The sequence below is a fragment of the Magnusiomyces paraingens genome, assembly GCF_902498895.1.
Source record: "Magnusiomyces paraingens strain CBS 517.90 genome assembly, contig: contig5, whole genome shotgun sequence".
NCBI lineage: Eukaryota > Fungi > Ascomycota > Dipodascomycetes > Dipodascales > Dipodascaceae > Magnusiomyces > Magnusiomyces paraingens.
In genome coordinates this window covers 1426969-1443781 of record NW_022474071.1, presented here as the reverse complement: position 1 = coordinate 1443781, position 16813 = coordinate 1426969, and the positions used below count along the sequence as shown (strand labels likewise).

General features: G+C 37.6%; 4 protein-coding genes across 4 annotated transcripts; all 4 read right to left on the bottom strand.

The window, feature by feature from the left end:
* Positions 1 to 85: 85 nt before the first annotated feature.
* On the bottom strand, positions 86 to 1181 carry SAPINGB_P006110 (uncharacterized protein; the record flags this gene model as incomplete). The annotated part of the gene is made up of 2 exons (XM_032000824.1): positions 86 to 959; positions 1114 to 1181. 2 exons carry the CDS (start codon positions 1179 to 1181, stop codon positions 86 to 88), a joined length of 942 nt encoding a protein of 313 aa, XP_031856715.1.
* Positions 1182 to 7406: 6225 nt separating this feature from the next.
* Positions 7407 to 10431, bottom strand: SAPINGB_P006109 (uncharacterized protein; the record flags this gene model as incomplete). Its single annotated transcript, XM_032000823.1, has 3 exons — positions 7407 to 10133; positions 10201 to 10209; positions 10309 to 10431. The coding sequence occupies 3 exons, from the start codon at positions 10429 to 10431 to the stop codon at positions 7407 to 7409; spliced, it is 2859 nt and encodes a 952-aa protein (XP_031856714.1).
* Positions 10432 to 13700: 3269 nt separating this feature from the next.
* On the bottom strand, positions 13701 to 14114 carry SAPINGB_P006108 (uncharacterized protein; the record flags this gene model as incomplete). The annotated part of the gene is made up of 1 exon (XM_032000822.1): positions 13701 to 14114. One exon carries the CDS (start codon positions 14112 to 14114, stop codon positions 13701 to 13703), a length of 414 nt encoding a protein of 137 aa, XP_031856713.1.
* Positions 14115 to 14654: 540 nt separating this feature from the next.
* Positions 14655 to 16688, bottom strand: SAPINGB_P006107 (uncharacterized protein; the record flags this gene model as incomplete). The annotated part of the gene is made up of 1 exon (XM_032000821.1): positions 14655 to 16688. The coding sequence occupies one exon, from the start codon at positions 16686 to 16688 to the stop codon at positions 14655 to 14657; it is 2034 nt and encodes a 677-aa protein (XP_031856712.1).
* Positions 16689 to 16813: the final 125 nt, after the last annotated feature.

Below are 16813 nucleotides of genomic sequence, written 5' to 3'. Positions count from 1 at the left end.
TTATTATTATTATTATTATTATTAGAGTATTATTAGGGAACAGAATTTATAATTACACGGTACAGAAACAGGAGAGAAAATGGTATTAGTGGCCCTGGGGGTATTCGCTGTACTCGGCAAACCAGGGGTGTTGGAGGGCATGAGAAGCAGAGACTCTATTATCGGGAACAAGTTGTAGGAGGGCCAAGAGCAGGTCGAGGCCAACAGGATCGATTTGCGGGACAATGGCGCGCATATCCTGCGGGGGGTACTCTGGGAAGTCTGCTTTATAGTTTGGTAAGGCCTGAATGTTGGGCCATGTACGCGGGGTCGGAGTGCCCATGATCTTAAAAATACGCTGGAGCTGGTCATCGTTGGATGAGCCGGCAAAAAGCGGGCGTCCGGTAAACATTTCTGCGAGAATACAACCTGCAGACCACATGTCGATGGAGGTGGAGTATGTGCGGGACCCGAGTAAAACATCTGGGGCACGATACCAAAGAGTGACGACTTCGTTAGAGAATGTGTTAACAGGGATTCCAAACGCACGAGCCAGACCAAAGTCGCCTAGCTTGAGTTGACCGCGGGCGTTAATAAGAAGGTTTTGGGGTTTAAGGTCGCGATGCAGAACACGATTTTCGTGGCAAAAATGGATGCCCTGAAGCAGCTGGTACATAAAAGACTTGACAGCGCGAGGGTCGAGTGCTCCCTTGACACCATGGGTGTCCATATGTTTTTTGAGGTCGCGGTCCATGTACTCGAAAACAAGGTTAAGCTTGTTTTCCGTGTGAATCACATCGTATAGGCGCACAATGTTAGGGTGTTTGAGCTCTTTCATGAGCGAGATTTCGCGGATGGCGGTGGACGGTGTGCCTTCCTCGCTGTCGAGGCTGATTTCCTTGAGTGCCACCAGTTGGCCGGTTGCTCTATTGCGGCCCTTGTAGACGCTAGCGTAAGTTCCTTCGCCTAGTTTCTCGAGTCTAGAGTAGTGAGTGTTAAATAGAGACGCTGGAGGAGATAGTGATGGTGGTTATATTTTCTTATTTGGTTACATACTGTTGGAATCTAGATAGTCAATATTATAATTATTATTATTATTATTTAAACACAATGGAAGTACGGATTTAAACATACTGAGAAGAGGTCATGGCCATCGCAGGCCCCGCAGCGGTATTTGGTGTAGTCGTAGTCGCAGCCGCCATTTGGAAGGGAACTTTTTGCTAGTTAGTTTGGGTGGGTTGGTGGGTAAGGTGGGCTTTTTTTTTAGGATAGAAAAAAGTGGTGTTTGTTGTGAAACTTTTGGGGGGATTTTTGGAAGGGTTTTTTTTTTAATGTTTATAAAATGGGAATGAAGGTTTGTTAGTTTGGAAGTTTTAAAGAATGGCTGTCAGTGGAGATTTTAATTGAAAAAAAAAAAAAGATCAAAGATCTAAAGGTCACGTGCAAGGGGTAAAAATGGGGCTTTTTTAGTATTTTAAATGCATCTCTTACAGTAGGGAATTTTAGTGTTTTCATTAACAATTGCAGGTTCGATGGTCTAGTCGGTTATGGCATCTGCTTAACACGCAGAACGTCCCCAGTTCGATCCTGGGTCGAATCAAATATCTTTTTACAAGTGTTTTTAATTGATATGAAAACATTTAAAGTCCTTTTTTTATTTTTATTTGTTGAATTTCCATCTTAAAATTCTGATTAAATTTGGATGTTTTTTTTTTTTATTTTTTTATTTAGTGGTGTCACTTATAGAATTTTTTTAGTTTAGTCTCTACTAATGTTAACCTCCGTCTAAACCTTAAAAAAAAAAAAAAAAAAAAAAAATCATTCTTCCCCTAACCCTCAAAAATTATCTCTTCAGTTCTCACTTTGGTTTCAATGGATGTTGACAGGCCTCTAAAAGGGTCCTTCATTTCCAAAAAATGATTATTGAAATAATTTAAAAAAAAAAAATAAAATAAAACAAATCCATGCTATTTTTTTATGATACTTTTCATGTTTTTTGTAAAAAAAATTAATCTATATGTATATTGTAAAAATTTAAATCAAAAATCTTTATTCATCTAAACTAAATATATTTTGAATACCAAAGCTAAAACAATGCTTGTTTACAAAATTATCAATTCAAAAAAAAAAAAAATCAAATCAAATCAAATTAACAATTCCCTCCGAAACCTCTCTTTATTTCCTACTATCATCGTCAATTCTACTTTCCAGATTATTTTTTTTTTTTTTTTTTTTTTTTTTTTTTTTTTTGAGTTATCATTATCATTATCATTATCATCATATTTAGGTAAGTGAACATCTCCATCAACTTCTTTTCTAACTTTTAAACAGTTATCAAAATTATATCAACTTTATTGGAAAATGGTATGTATTCTCTACTAATTCAAAAACTAGCCAACTAACATCCAAAGTCTCGCAATAGCTTATTTTAAATGCTAATTAGCAAGCCCTTCTTCTAATCATCACAAAAAATTTCCAAATACAAAGCCGTTAACTAGAAACGCCACGCACAGACTGCCCCCCTCGTCTAATAAGTGTGTGCGGAGAGGAGACTCGCCAGGCATTATTCTTCTTTCATCATGACTACAGCTGCGAGTCTACGGGAGCCATACTCTCTCCGAAACAAAAATCCTGGAGAGATGAAAAAAAAAAAAAAACATTAATCGACAATTAGTTGTCATAACAAGGTTATACGCTACAGGTAGACTTGTCGGCCTGGTTTTGCTTGGGCGTATATTCCTTTGGCCTATCGGTTTTCTTAGGGGATTGGGTCTTGCCCCTTTGATTACCACCAAACAAACTATCATTATTATGATTATTCGTGGGAACTTGGTTGAAAAAAAAAACGTTACTTATTATTGAAAAACTTGATCTATGATTATTTATTCATTTGTGGAACCTTGGTTGAAAAACTTATTTTATTTTACGTTTCTTAAATCTAAATTTTTTATTATACTTTTAAACTCTTGCGATCTGCAACTTCGCTTCGACATAGCTTTGTTCAACAGCTTAAATTATTCGATTTTGACATTTCTAGCATCTTCAGCATTTTATTGATACTTTAAAACACACATTCTACATTATTCAGCATCATTTTAATACACAATACATTTTTTTATATTTTCCTATTCTCTGGTTTTAGTTTAGATCATATAGTTTATAACCCTTTGTTGTGGTTCCTCCGCATGCCATGGAAGCTAGCTGCCTTTTCTTCAGACCCATTAGAAGCTTAGGCGTCCGTTAGTGGAATTGGACTTTTTGCGGAAGAGGGTGCCTCTCCAGGTGCAAATGACAACTACACAATTGGGGGCGGAAAAATTTTGGGAATCTTGTCAGATAAGTTCCATTTTTCCATGGGAAGTAACCTGAGCAAGCGTCCACGTCGTGCTTCCTGGGATTTCTGGCGGCTACTAAAGCCTAATCAGAAATGCGAAATTTGCTCTAAAATATGTAACATCTATATAAATAAGAAACAAAATAGAAATTCAATTGAAACTCAATGATGGCTATAAAAATAACTCTAAAACAAATGGAATTTGAGGATTTGATCAAGAAGGTCCAGCTTTTATTATAGAAGCCTGAATAGTTTTGTATTATTACAATATCTTATAAAACAATTCACGTTATGTTTAAAAAAAAAAAAAATTGAGGAATTATGAGTAAATTGATTATTATATTGACATTATGAGAAATTTGATTGATGTTATATGTTTATTATTATTTTGACATTATAAGTAAATTGATTATTATATTGACATTATGAGAAATTTGATTGATGTTATATGTTTATTATTATTTTGACATTATAAGTAAATAGATTATTTTTAAATGCAAATTATACTGATACATTTTCTGTTTGAAAGTTTAACTTATCCAAAATATGAAACTTATATATGCTTATAAATGTCTATGGATGAGTCAACAAATGTTTGTTTTGATTGTTTATGAGATGAGAATCCCTAACAGTTTTATGGAGAATCTTAAGAGATTCTAAGAGAAATGGTGGTAAACACTTGTTTAGTATAAAAGTTCTAAATAGCTCTCATAATATTACTACTACCCCACAGTTTTGTAATAAAATTATAAAAAAAAATATATCATTACTCTACCACCTCCAAACTCATCAATAATTCCTAATCACACTATATATATTTTTAAAGGAATTTAAACATTCTGATGTCTTTTTCTTAAAGTTTTTTTTTCACATTATTTTACTTTTTCAATAGCAATATTAAATGATCCTTATTTCATTCCATTTTTCTGCTTATTTATTACATTATTCTTCTTTTAAAATAATTTGAATATGAATAGTGCTTGTCTATAGCTTTTTTTTTTATTGTCAACTTGGTCCGGCTATTGTTTCTTTTTTTTTGATACTCACAAGCCATGTATTGTTTATTTGTTTGTTTGTCACAGTGCCTTGTGAACTACTATCCACATGCTATTTTGGATTATATGATTTCTTTATGATCATAAACACTATCTTTTAACAATTAAAAAAAATAATAATAAACCAGAAATTAAAAAGGTCTTCTTTACAATTATTTTATTTTTCCCACACTTTTAAAAAACAAAAAAATAATTGATTTTATATGCGTCAGCCCGGAGTCGAACCGGGGGCTCGTCGATGGCAACGACGAATTTTACCGCTAAACCACTAACGCTTATTGTTAGAGAACCTTTTAAAGCCTATAAATAGCAAATATTAGAAATTAGTAAAATACATAGTAAATTACCAGAAATTTTTTTTAAGAGTATTAGAAATATATAACATAACAAATATTTTTATTCTTTTGTTTTTTTTTATATTCCTTTGTTTTAAGAAAAAACAGAGTTTTATTAAATTTGAACATTGGATCTTCAACAGCTTGAAAATAAGTCTTGATATCAGCTTACAAGGAACATGGGGTCAAAGACCAGGGCTTCCCGACTTTTTTCCACCTGTCTTTATCAACGAAATAAATGTATTTTATAATATATTCAAGCATATATAAAGCTTACAATTTGAAAGCCAATTAAAAAGTTCAAGGAAGTCTACATGTCCATCTCTAAAGATATTAACCTTTTTAATCCATGTCTTTCTTTTTCAAGTAAAGGGCTCAACCAAAATGTGATTAACGCTTTCCAGCTCTCCATATTTAAAGTTTTGGTTATTATTTTTTATTCCTAAACTTTTGAGACCAAGAATTAAAGTTGCCAAAAACTATAAAACAGCCAGGATGTTTGTTTTTATTCAAGGGTTATAGAATTATATAACATCAGCATCTGCACTATCCTTCTTGTCCATACTATATATCTTTTCATTTTGGTAATAAACTTTTAATTTTGCCTTCAACATTGCATCTTTAATCCATGATGTTTGTTTGTTTGTTTTTATTCAAGGGTTATAGAACTATATAACATCAGCATCTGCGCTATCCTTTTATTGTCTGACTATGTGACTTGCCGGTTTTCATTTGTACCTTTTTAGTACGGGTGGTTTCTGTTCTGTGCGTCTCCGGTAGCCCGGAAGATGGGCCCTGATGCCAGCTTACGAGTAACAGGGAGAACCAGTCTGTCGGTCCCAAAACCTTCCCAACCCATTTCCACTTATCTTCACGGACGCCCATGTATTTCTTAATCTCTTCCGCCAGAGATACGGCCCGCAATCACCTGCAGGCTATTTAGACTGTACGTAAGAGTCGGCATTCCTGTAACCAGGGTAGCCTGTGGTTTTTCAGTCTAGGTGTATACTCCCGTACACATCCTCAGGAAAAGGGGGTATTCTGGGAATCGAACCCAGTATCTTCCGCTTTCGAGCGAACGTGTTATCTTTTACACCATCCAGCCCTTTCCCCCCCAACAGCCAGGAGGAACCAAAGATATATTTCTTATTTTAAAATAGTTGGGCTAAGGACACATGAAATTTCCTTTTATTTATCAATCCGATATAGTGTAACGGCTAGCACGGTTCGCTTTCACCGAGCAGTTCGGGGTTCGATTCCCCGTATCGGAGTTAATTTTTTTTAGTTTGCAGCTAAACTAGTTAATTTTATTTTTGGATATTTGTTAAAAGATTAATGATGAAAGGAACAGTTTCAAGACGGTCATAACTGGTTCGGACATGGTGACTGGTTTCTGTACACCTCTGTACCACTGTGCTTTGTACTTTGTACCTTTATGCTAGTTATTGTCTTTCAAGAAATCCATTACACTTTTGTTATCCTCCATGATAACTGTTGTGGTTTAAAATTCGCCAGGTTTCTTTATCAGTAAATCTCAAAAGTTAATTGCCTGACAAGAGACCTGTGAACGCATTTTTCCATATGTGTTCACCAAAAATCTTTGAAATATATCATTATTTTTGTTTTTAAATAGAAATAAATCTTAAATTTTGTTTTTTTGTTTTTAATTCTAAAGTAAAATGGCATTTTATTTCATTGTTTGTTCTTTTTTGTTTGTTTGTTTGTTTGTTTTTATTCAAGGGTTATAGAACTATATAACATCAGCATCTGCGCTATCCTTTTATTGTCTGACTTATGTGACTTGCCGGTTTTCATTTGTACCTTTTTAGTACGGGTGGTTTCTGTTCTGTGCGTCTCCGGTAGCCCGGAAGATGGGCCCTGATGCCAGCTTACGAGGAACAGGGAGAACCAGTCTGTCGGTCCCAAAACCTTCCCAACCCATTTCCACTTATCTTCACGGACGCCCATGTATTTCTTAATCTCTTCCGTCAGAGATACGGCCCGCAATCACCTGCAAGCTATTTAGACTGTACGGAAGAGTCGGCATTCCTGTAACCAGGGTAGCCTATGGTTTTCAGTCTAGGTGTATACTCCCGTACACATCCTCAGGAAAAGGGGGTATTCTGGGAATCGAACCCAGTATCTTCCGCTGTCGAGCGAACGTGTTGTCCTTTACACCATCCAGCCCTTTCCCCTTGTTTGTTCTTTTTTTTTTAATTTGTTACTCTTAATTTTTAAAAATTCTAGTATTTCAATGTAATCCTGGTCACATAGATATGCGGCTCGATGGTTTAGTGGTATAATTCTCGCTTAGGGTTATTCTAAGCAATTTGCGAGAGGTCCCGGGTTCAATTCCCGGTTGAGCCCAACTCCCTTTTTTATCGGTCCATTAGTCCGGTTTTGCGGTATATTTATTTTTGCCTGGTCAAAGTTAGGCCTTGGGTTGTTCAGGTAAAAGGGTGGCTTGGTGTCTTCGATTATAAACGAAAAAATATTAGTAAAAACAAAGTCTATCATATATTTTTTTTATAAATTATAAACAAGAAAAAAAGCAACAAATAAACAGATTAATTATACAAAAAAAAAAAAAAAGAGACATTAATTAGATGGTCATGGTGGGGTTGTAAAATCGTAAATAGGTCTTGAAAGGCCTTATCAGTGGTTCTCGTTATTGGATTAAAAACAATCAACTGAATCATTCATTCATTCATCACTAGCACGTGGTCGGAACCCGGAAAAGGTCATACGCATATTGCCATGATCTCGATCATGGTCACGATAGCGATCACGGTCACGGTCGTCAGACCCGTCAAGCATGTATGAAGACATTGTGCTGCCGCTTCTGTTTGCACTCAGAATTCCCATGACACGTCCCGGTCGCTCGCCCAAACCAGTGGTAGAGGTCCGTTGTGAGGATTGATCCTGGTCGTCAAGTATTTTTCTGCGGGCATCATCACGGTTGTTGGTATCACTTTTTTCCGGATCGCTATCATTGCGATCGGTATCGTCTGGGTTAGGCGAAGCTTCAGATGCAGGTGTGGACAAACCCGAAGCCAAGATAGGCTCTTCATGAATCCGCAGGTTATTGTGGATCCGTGCATACGTTGTGGAATCATCCTCTTCATTGTCGAGAGAATCAGAAAACGAGCCGCTGCGACTAATTCTTCGCAGCGAAGATGGAACAGCCGGACTAAAATTGGTGGTTATGGGCGAGTATGAAGGTGTATTGTAAGACGTACTGCCGCCAGTCAGGCTACCTGTGAGCGACGGACGATGCCCAAGTATTGGCCCTGACGACAACGTAGAGTGTAGGTTTTCAGTGCTTCCGCCGGCACGCATGCGCAGAGATGTTGGTGGGATGGGTTGATGATGGTGATGCATGTGAAGATATGAAGAGGTGGGTACAAGTGGGCTGGGAATTGTATCCGGGACGATTTCTGAAATATTAGAAGATCGACGCAATAGGGGTACCACACCAGAAGACTCGCTGCGATTGTAGGATGGGCGAGTGCCAGTACGTGAAACTGGGGGTACTGTTGCTGTTGCTGATGCTGCTGGAGAGATGGAGTCTGATGGAGTTACATGCTGTTCAGAGACCGGGGCTAATGGGTCATCAGGATGCATTTCTTGTGTGCTAAGTGCCGAGTATCTTCTTGAAGGTGACAATGGAGCAACAACAGGAGCAACTGGGGTATTTGATGATGGTATAGGTGATGGTGATGATGATGATGATGTTATTGCTGACATGATTGGCACAGAGCTTGAAGCAGGACCTGAAGTAGGCGGGGTTGGCGAGCTTTTGGAGATGCTGACTTTTTCAGCAGAATGGTTTTTCTTATTGAACCGGAAAAATTTGCTTCTTTTTTCAATACTGTGAACTGATCCAGGTTTAGGCGGTGAACTCTCGTATTCTGCTTGTTCATACTTGCCGTCATCGCTACGATGAAAGTTGTTGGCAACACCTCCTACTCCTGGTGTATCTGCGCCTGTTGTAGTTGCTTGACCACCGCCAATCATGGGCCAAAGCTCCGAGGCTGAACATGGAAGGTCTGGGACAAGTTCGACGTAGTCGTAAGCAAACTCATCGTGTTGGGAAAGGTCGAGACCGCCAGCTTCATCAGCGGTACGAGAAACGCGCAGTTGGAGTCCAGGGATAAGTCCAATGAGAAAAAGTAAGACGGCTGTCATGACAAAGGCATAGGCACTGGAGGCCAAAGTGCCTGCTATTTGAAACCACAGTTGGACGTAATGATGGTCAAGCCAGCCACCCTTAATGACTGTGACTGTGTCGAGTGCTGCAATGGACTTGGACGCAAAGAGTGCTGTGAGAATGTTGCCGGTAACACCACCGATTCCATGGACTGCAAAGATATCAAGTGCGTCGTCAATGCCCAGCAGAAACTTGACCTTGGTTGCTCCGTTTGCAGCTGCTCCGCCAACAAGACCAAAGATGAGTGCAGACCAAGCCGGGACAAAGCCAGCGGCCGGAGTAATGGCTACTAGGCCGGAAATGACACCGGAACAAAAGCCCACCACAGACCACTTGCGCCCCATACGGAAATCTAATAACATCCAAGTGATACCTGCCATGGCACCGGAGATGTTTGTATTGATGACGGCTTGGAGAGTACGCAGAGTTGGGACGATAGAGGCACCAGCGTTGAAGCCCATCCAGCCGGCCCACATGAGGGCGGTGCCAAGAACAACCAGCAGAACCGAGTGAGGTCTTGCATCGAGAGCAAGAAGAGCCGAGTCAGTCGCCTTTTCACTGGCCAAGCTACTAGATGTGTTATAATCGTCTGATTCTGAGTGATGACTACGGACTTTACGCGATAAAAGTCTGCGGAACCGAATCCAACGTGTCGATGACCAGACGGCGTCCATACCTGCGCGTTTGCCGAGCATGAGAGAATACGCGAGGGCTCCGTAACCGGCCGTGATGTGGACAGGTGTACCACCAGCATAGTCGAGATATCCGAGCTTTGCGGCCCAGCCGTTGGGGTTCCAAGACCAGCAGGCAATGGGTGCATAGACGATTGTTGCCCAAACAAAGAGAAAGACCATAGCTGGAAGAACGCGTCCACGGTCTGCAATAGCGCCAATCAAGAGTGCGCCTGTGACGCAAGCATACATGGATCCGTAAACAGCTGCTGTTTTTCCGAGAATAGTGTTTGGTGCAGAAGCTCCGAGGGATGTTGCCGAGTCTGTGGCGGAAGCTGTTGTGTTTGCAATGTTGGAGAGTGTGAAGATATTGCGGAACCCTGCATTTGCGAGGTTACCAATGTAGGCTGTTGCGCCAGTCTGGGAATAAGTGAGCGAATAGCCCCAGACAAACCATTGGATTTGAATGATGGCCATGGCGATGAGAGAGATGGCAGCCTGAGACAGGGCGGATTTCCGGGGAGACAAGCCCGAGTAGAAGAGACCGGTCTGAAAAGAGTTAGAGTGAGACTTATTAGAGAGATGAGAGAGATGAGAGAGAACGGTTGGTACTTACGCCCATAATCTATATATTGAAAAGAAACGAAAAGAAAAAGAAAAAAAAAAACAGGTTAGTAAAAGATGATTTTGATATTGATCAAAGTGTATATATAAATATACTGACCATGAAGAAGATGGCAAACCCTGCCCAGGACAAAAAGACGATGGTGGCGACCTGGTAGACCTCGCCTGTAAGAGCTTCATAGTTGCTGTTATCGGAACCTACAGATACCGTTAGAGATGGCATTTGCTGGAGACGGGAGCTATAGAGAGAGAGAGAGGTTTTGAATGGGTTGAGATGATTTAAGATGGTTGATATTGAAAAGAAAAATGTATTAGAAAGGAATTAAAAAAAATGAATAAATAAAAAAAAATAAAAAACCAAAACAGTTTTAATTATGTATGGCTAGACATAAATGGTGAGAGATGCTTTAAAAATTTTAAAAATAAAAAAAAAATGGCAGTAACAGCAACTTTTTTTTTTTTTTTTTTTTTTTTTTTTTATTCTAAGCATTTTAAGCAAAGTGTAAATAATTTTTATATTATAAATAAATATAAACAACAAACAAATTTCTATCGGAGACTACCCGCAACAAGCCACGTCCAGAGGCGCAACAGGCCAAGTTCTCGGTCAGTCGGGAGCAAATACAAGATGAAACCATAATGATCATTATAATGATCATGAACCTTGAAAAAAAAAAATAAGAAGATGAAGAAGAAGCTTCTTTTGCACCGTTATATTTTATTTTTATTTTAAATTAACCGTTATAAAATGCCATTGTTAATTAATTATGTCCCGTTGAACTTAAAGACATTTCCACTTCTTGATTTCCATAATACAATACAAGTTCCATTTCATTTTCATTTTCTTCTCAATAAATATATTTTGCCCTTTGATTCATTCTTCCTCACATGCTTTCTTTCATCTTTTTACATTTCTCTTAACTTTTTAAAATGTAACCAACTTGTCTGTATCCTCTCACCCCCCCGGAACGCCTTCCTAAACAGGTGCAACAGATGCATCAACTCGCTCTTATCTAACCAATCGCTGGCTGCGCTTGTGCAAGTAGTGGTTTTTTTTTTTTTTTTTGCGCAAGTACACCATCATCTTGACTGCTCCATACACCGTCTTGGGCCATCTTAATCACATTCCCCTTAACCATATAAGGTGCCCACCATAATAATAATAAAAAATAATTACAAAATTACAAATATACAAACTAACAGACCTCTCAACTAAAATAGTTCTAGCATAAGAGTAATGGGCTTTGAAAAGACAAAAAAAAAAGGTACGGCTGGCCTGTTCCACTCACGTTCATTTGACAGGCCAATCAATGTTATTGTACCAAACAAAACTAAAAAACGGTCCCTCGGCCTATACAAAGAAACCAAAAGAAACCAAAAGAAATCAAATCAAATCAAATCAAATCAAAATAAAATAAAATAAAATAAAATAGAATAAAATGAAATAAAATAAAATGAAAAACTTCCTTGTAAAAGTCAGTCTATTCGTAGTCGTCATCATCGTCTATATGCGGCAACCAAAAAAAAAAAAAATAAAAAAAAATCAGTGCGCTTTTTTTTCCCTTTTCAGATAGCACATAAACGGCTTTCAAGTTAAGTTTGATCCATGATACATTTGAACTTTCAAAACTTTGTCTGTATATTTAAATATATAAAATTAGTAGTATTGTTTTAATATCAAATATTAAAAATTGTTAGAGTTATTTTTATTTAATTCTAAAATAAAAAAAATTCATATTGTAGTTTATATAAAAGTTATTAATAAAAACAATCTCTTCTCTTCATTAACACAACCCCCCCAAAAAGTTTCCAATAATCAAAATTTAATAAATACAAAAAATTTCATTCTCATACAAAAAATCATTTTTCTCTTCTTCTTCTTCTTATTCAAATCCACCCGTCAAACTGAGGATTAAAAAAAGCACGGACCATAGGTATTGTTATAAAGTGTTTTTTGAGTGTTGAGTCCCAACGCTTTATTTTATTAGCATTTTCAACATCCACAATACCTTCTAGCCGCTGATACCGATCATCTTCAAAATTTTCAAACGTGTGAAAAAAAAAATGTTGGGGACATTCACAATTAGCTTAAAAATGTCTTTAGGAGATACAAAGTGCTCCTCAGGATCAAGGTTTTCATGATTCGACAAACATTGATTTAATTTCTCGTCATCAATGTTAAGCGAGATTAGTACTTGCTTGATGCCGGTAGTGACTAATCCTTTACACAACAAGTGCAAACGTGGAGAATATAGTAAGAACCCTTCCAAATCGCTAATTGAGTTTTCAATAGTAACATATTCCAATGATTTACAATTTCTTTTAATGGTATCGTACAATAGTTCTGCATTTTTCATGTGATAAAAATATGAATCCATAAACTGGAAGAACTTTTCATACATTAGGCTCATTTTGACATCTGTATTACCAGGATCAGAGATTAAATTTAAAACTGTTTTACAAATAGACTTGACACAATAAACGGAAAATTCATTTTTATTTGGAACATATATCCGGCTCTCCATTTCAATAAACGCTTGTGTGCACATGTCTATCAGCTTTTCCGATATAACATTATTTTCTATAAGGTCAATTTGCTCGTCGTCACTTAACTTCCTTACACAAAACATAATTCCAGATAATAGGAAATATTCTTTGCCACAAAATAAATTCATGTTGACTTTTATTTTGGTCAAATTCTTCATTAATCCAGTAGAATCCAATGCAAAATTTAAACCCCCAAGATAGTAACAACATAACGAAAAGGAAACAGATGTGATTTGATTTTTATATTCTTGTAGAAATGTTTCAAATGCGTTGTGATCCTTTAACATTGAGTACGTACTGAAAATGTAACGAGGTTCAGTGACTATGTATGAGATTAAGGATGGGAGCCTGTACCGTTTAAAAAAGAGCAAGGGATATTCAAATTCACAATGGTAATAAAGACAAGTCACAGGTAAATCCACCTTCTCACTTAACCTAGTATCTGGTATTATTATAAAGCCTTTCCTAATTCCATAGACACTACAAAGGTGCAAGTCACAGATTAAAATACTAGATGGCAATTTGCGAAACTCCAAAACCTGAAGTGCAGGGTTTACCCTTGTTTGGCGATTTTTACAAACCCACACGTCACATTGAAGGTGTATTTCTTTTAAATTAGGGAAATTAACTGGCGTTTTTTCAGCATCAAAAAACATTTGCAATAAAGGGACATTGGTTAGTATAACTTCAACCCTTACCGATTGTAAATACCCAAAGTCGAGGACACGCTTGGTTAAAAAATTAACTTTTAAGGCGGCGAGTACTCGTCTTCATTATCCTTTATAAATTTGATACCTAGTCTATAGGTTAAACTTTTCATCTGAATTTCGTGGTCATCTTTGGGACACAATGGTTTCAAGATTAAGTAGATTTCTTCTTCATAGCCAACTTCGTTGCACAACCTTATAGAGATTGGAATTAACAAGGGATTTTTTGGAGGAGCCTCTAAAAGCAGCGAAAGTGAAGCTGCTGATGTTGGCTGTAACAGTCGTAGTCTGGGTAGTACTTGTCAACAAACCACTTTTTACAAAGCACATTCATCGAGCCCCAGATTCCTCCATAGTCAGGTCCATCAAGTTCAAGTATGCGCACCTCGTGCGCATAGAACCATGAATATTTGTTAGGCTGCGGTGCCACGACTTTAAGAGGGACCGTCATATACCGTTGGTATTTTCGGAATGGGGGTAGGACTGTGACCATGGAATAGCGCCACTTCAAGGGCTGATAGACTGCACGCAGACTTGCACATGTCATGCTCAGAGCATGCATATCTGGGTACGGTTCCATGAACTGTGCAATACTAATGTGAACATCAGTTGACAGTGTTACAAGAGACGGTCTCAAATTTAAGGTAGTCATGTCTTTTGAAAGAGAGAAAGGTTGGAGATGAATTTTAGTTGAAGGTTGTGAAAAAGATTGATGGAAAGATTAAAGATATCGAAAGCAAGTGAGGATGAGTTTAACATGCCTCGTACACTTATCTTATCTTTTCTTGTAAAATTTCTGGTTCAGTACCTTGCACACTTAGCCTATCTTTTCTTGTAAATTTGCTGGTTCAGTAAAGTTCTTATTTGGGGAACTCAAAAGCTTGACATTAAAAATTCACAGTGGTATAAAATCTTTTTACCTAAAAAAATATTGCCAATTAGTTTATCTCAAGAAAAGTTAATTGTAATTGAGACTCTAGTAATCTCAAAGATTTAAATTGAGTTTCCCTTTTATATACATCCCTCAAACTATCTTTGGAAAGAAGTTTTTTTTTTTTTTTTTTGCATCTGAAAATATTTGCAATTAAATACCAATATTTTCCTATAAAAATATATAAAAAAAAGTTTCCAATAATCAATATTTAAGAAATACAGCTAATTTCATCATGATAAAAAATTCTATTTCTTTTATTTAAACCCACCCGTCAAACTGAGTACGAAGAAGAGTGTCTACCATAAACAAATTCCGATTATCCATCATTGTCATGTTAATTTTTTTAAGCGTTGGGTCCCAGCGCTTTATTTTTTTTGCATTTTCAACATCCACAATACCTTCTAGTCGCTGATACCGGTTGTCTGAGAAATTTACAGGCATGCTGAAGAAAAGCATGTTGGGGACCTGCACAACTAGCTTAAAAATATCAGTGGGGGTTGTAAATTGCACCTCAGGATCAAGGTTTTCATGATACGAAAAACATTGATTCAAAAATTCATCAAAAGTGTGAAGCGAGATTAGTACTTGCTTGATGCCTGTAGCTGGAATCCCTCTACACATCAGGTGCAGTCGTGGAGAATATGGTAAGCACTGGAATATTCGCGTGTTTTGAATACTAACATATTCCAGTGAGTTCAAATTTCTTGCAATGGTATCATAAAATAGTTCTGTACTTTTAACCTGATCAAGAGCTTCGTTGAATGATTTCAATAAATCTTTAAATGGGAAAAACCCTTCATCTCTTTCAGTAATTTTGGCATCTAAATTGCTAGGATCATAGATTGCATTTAAAACTGTTGTACAAATAGACTTGGCACAATCAACGGGAAAATTATCTTTATTTTGACCATATATCCGGCTCCCCATTTCAATCAACACTTTTGTACACATGTCTATCAGCTCTTCAGATATCTCATTAATTTTCATAAGCCCAATTTGCTCGTCGTCACTTAACTTCCTTACACAAAACATAATTCCAGATAATAAGAAACATTCCTTTGTTGGAAACCAATCTAGTTTGACTTGTATTTTCGTCAAATTTTTCATCGAATCAATCAACTGCAATGCATTTAGGCAAACCTGAAAGTCTTCAGCGTTTAACCAAAACGAAACCGAGGTGATTTGATTTTGGTAATTTTTTGTCAATGTTTCAGACGAGAAATGACCCAAGTCTGTAGCAAATTGGTATGAGATCAAATACGGTAACCTGTATCGCGTGAAAAAGCGGGAGGGGTCATGACTCAACAAATAAGAAAATGAAGTTACAGGCAAATCCACATGTGGATGCACATCCCTATTTAGTCTAGTATCTGGAATCACTAGAAAGTCATTGTGATTTGAATAAGGAGGATAAAAATTAAGGCACAAGTGACAAGTTAAAACACTAGACGGCAATTTGCGAAACTCCAAAAATTGAAGCGCCGAGTTTACCCTCATTTCGTCATAAATAAACACCGTGTCACACTGAAGGTGTATTTCTTCTAAATTAGGGAAATTCACTGGAGTATTTTCAGCATCAAAAAGCATTTTCAATAAGGGGATCATGGGTGGTCTAACATCAACAACTACCGATTGTAAATACCCAAAGTCGATGATACGCCCAGTTACGAAATCAACTCGTAAAGCGGGCGAGTACACATTATTATCCATAATAGAGCCTGAAACTATTCTCTGGAGTAAACTTCCTACCAGCCGTTGCATTCCCTGGTCATCTTTGGAACACATTCGTTTTGAGTTTATGTAGATTTCTCCGTCGCCAACTGTGCTGTCCAATCCTACAAAAATTGGGTTAAACATGGGAGTTTTTGGAGGAACTTGCATGAGTAGTGCAGATGAAGCAGTTAACGATGACTGTAACCGTCGTAGTTCTGGATAATACTTGTCAACAAACCACTTTTTACCAAGCACTTCGACCGAGCCCTGGATGTCTTCGAGGTTAAGTCCGTCAAGTTCAAGCGTGTGTACCTCGTGTGCATGGAACCATGAATATTTGTTAGGCCGTGGTACTACGACTTTAAGGGGGACTGTCATGTACCGGCCATATTTCTGGGGAGGGAACTTGGTTGTGACCATGGAGTAGCGCCACTTTAGGGGCTGATAGACCGCACGCAGACCTGCGCAAGTCATGCTCAGCGCATGCATATCTGGGTACGGTTCCATGAACTGTGCAATACTAACGTGCACATCGGTTGACAGCGTCTCAAGTGATGGTGCAGGGTTTAAGGTTGTCATGTCTTTTGACAATTTAAAAAAAAAATGTGGTAGGGGGGTTAGTTAAATTGAGAGAAGAAGAAAGATGGCAAGATTAACGATAATAGCAAGAGAGGATGAGCTCAATAGGTTCATTACGTAGCAAG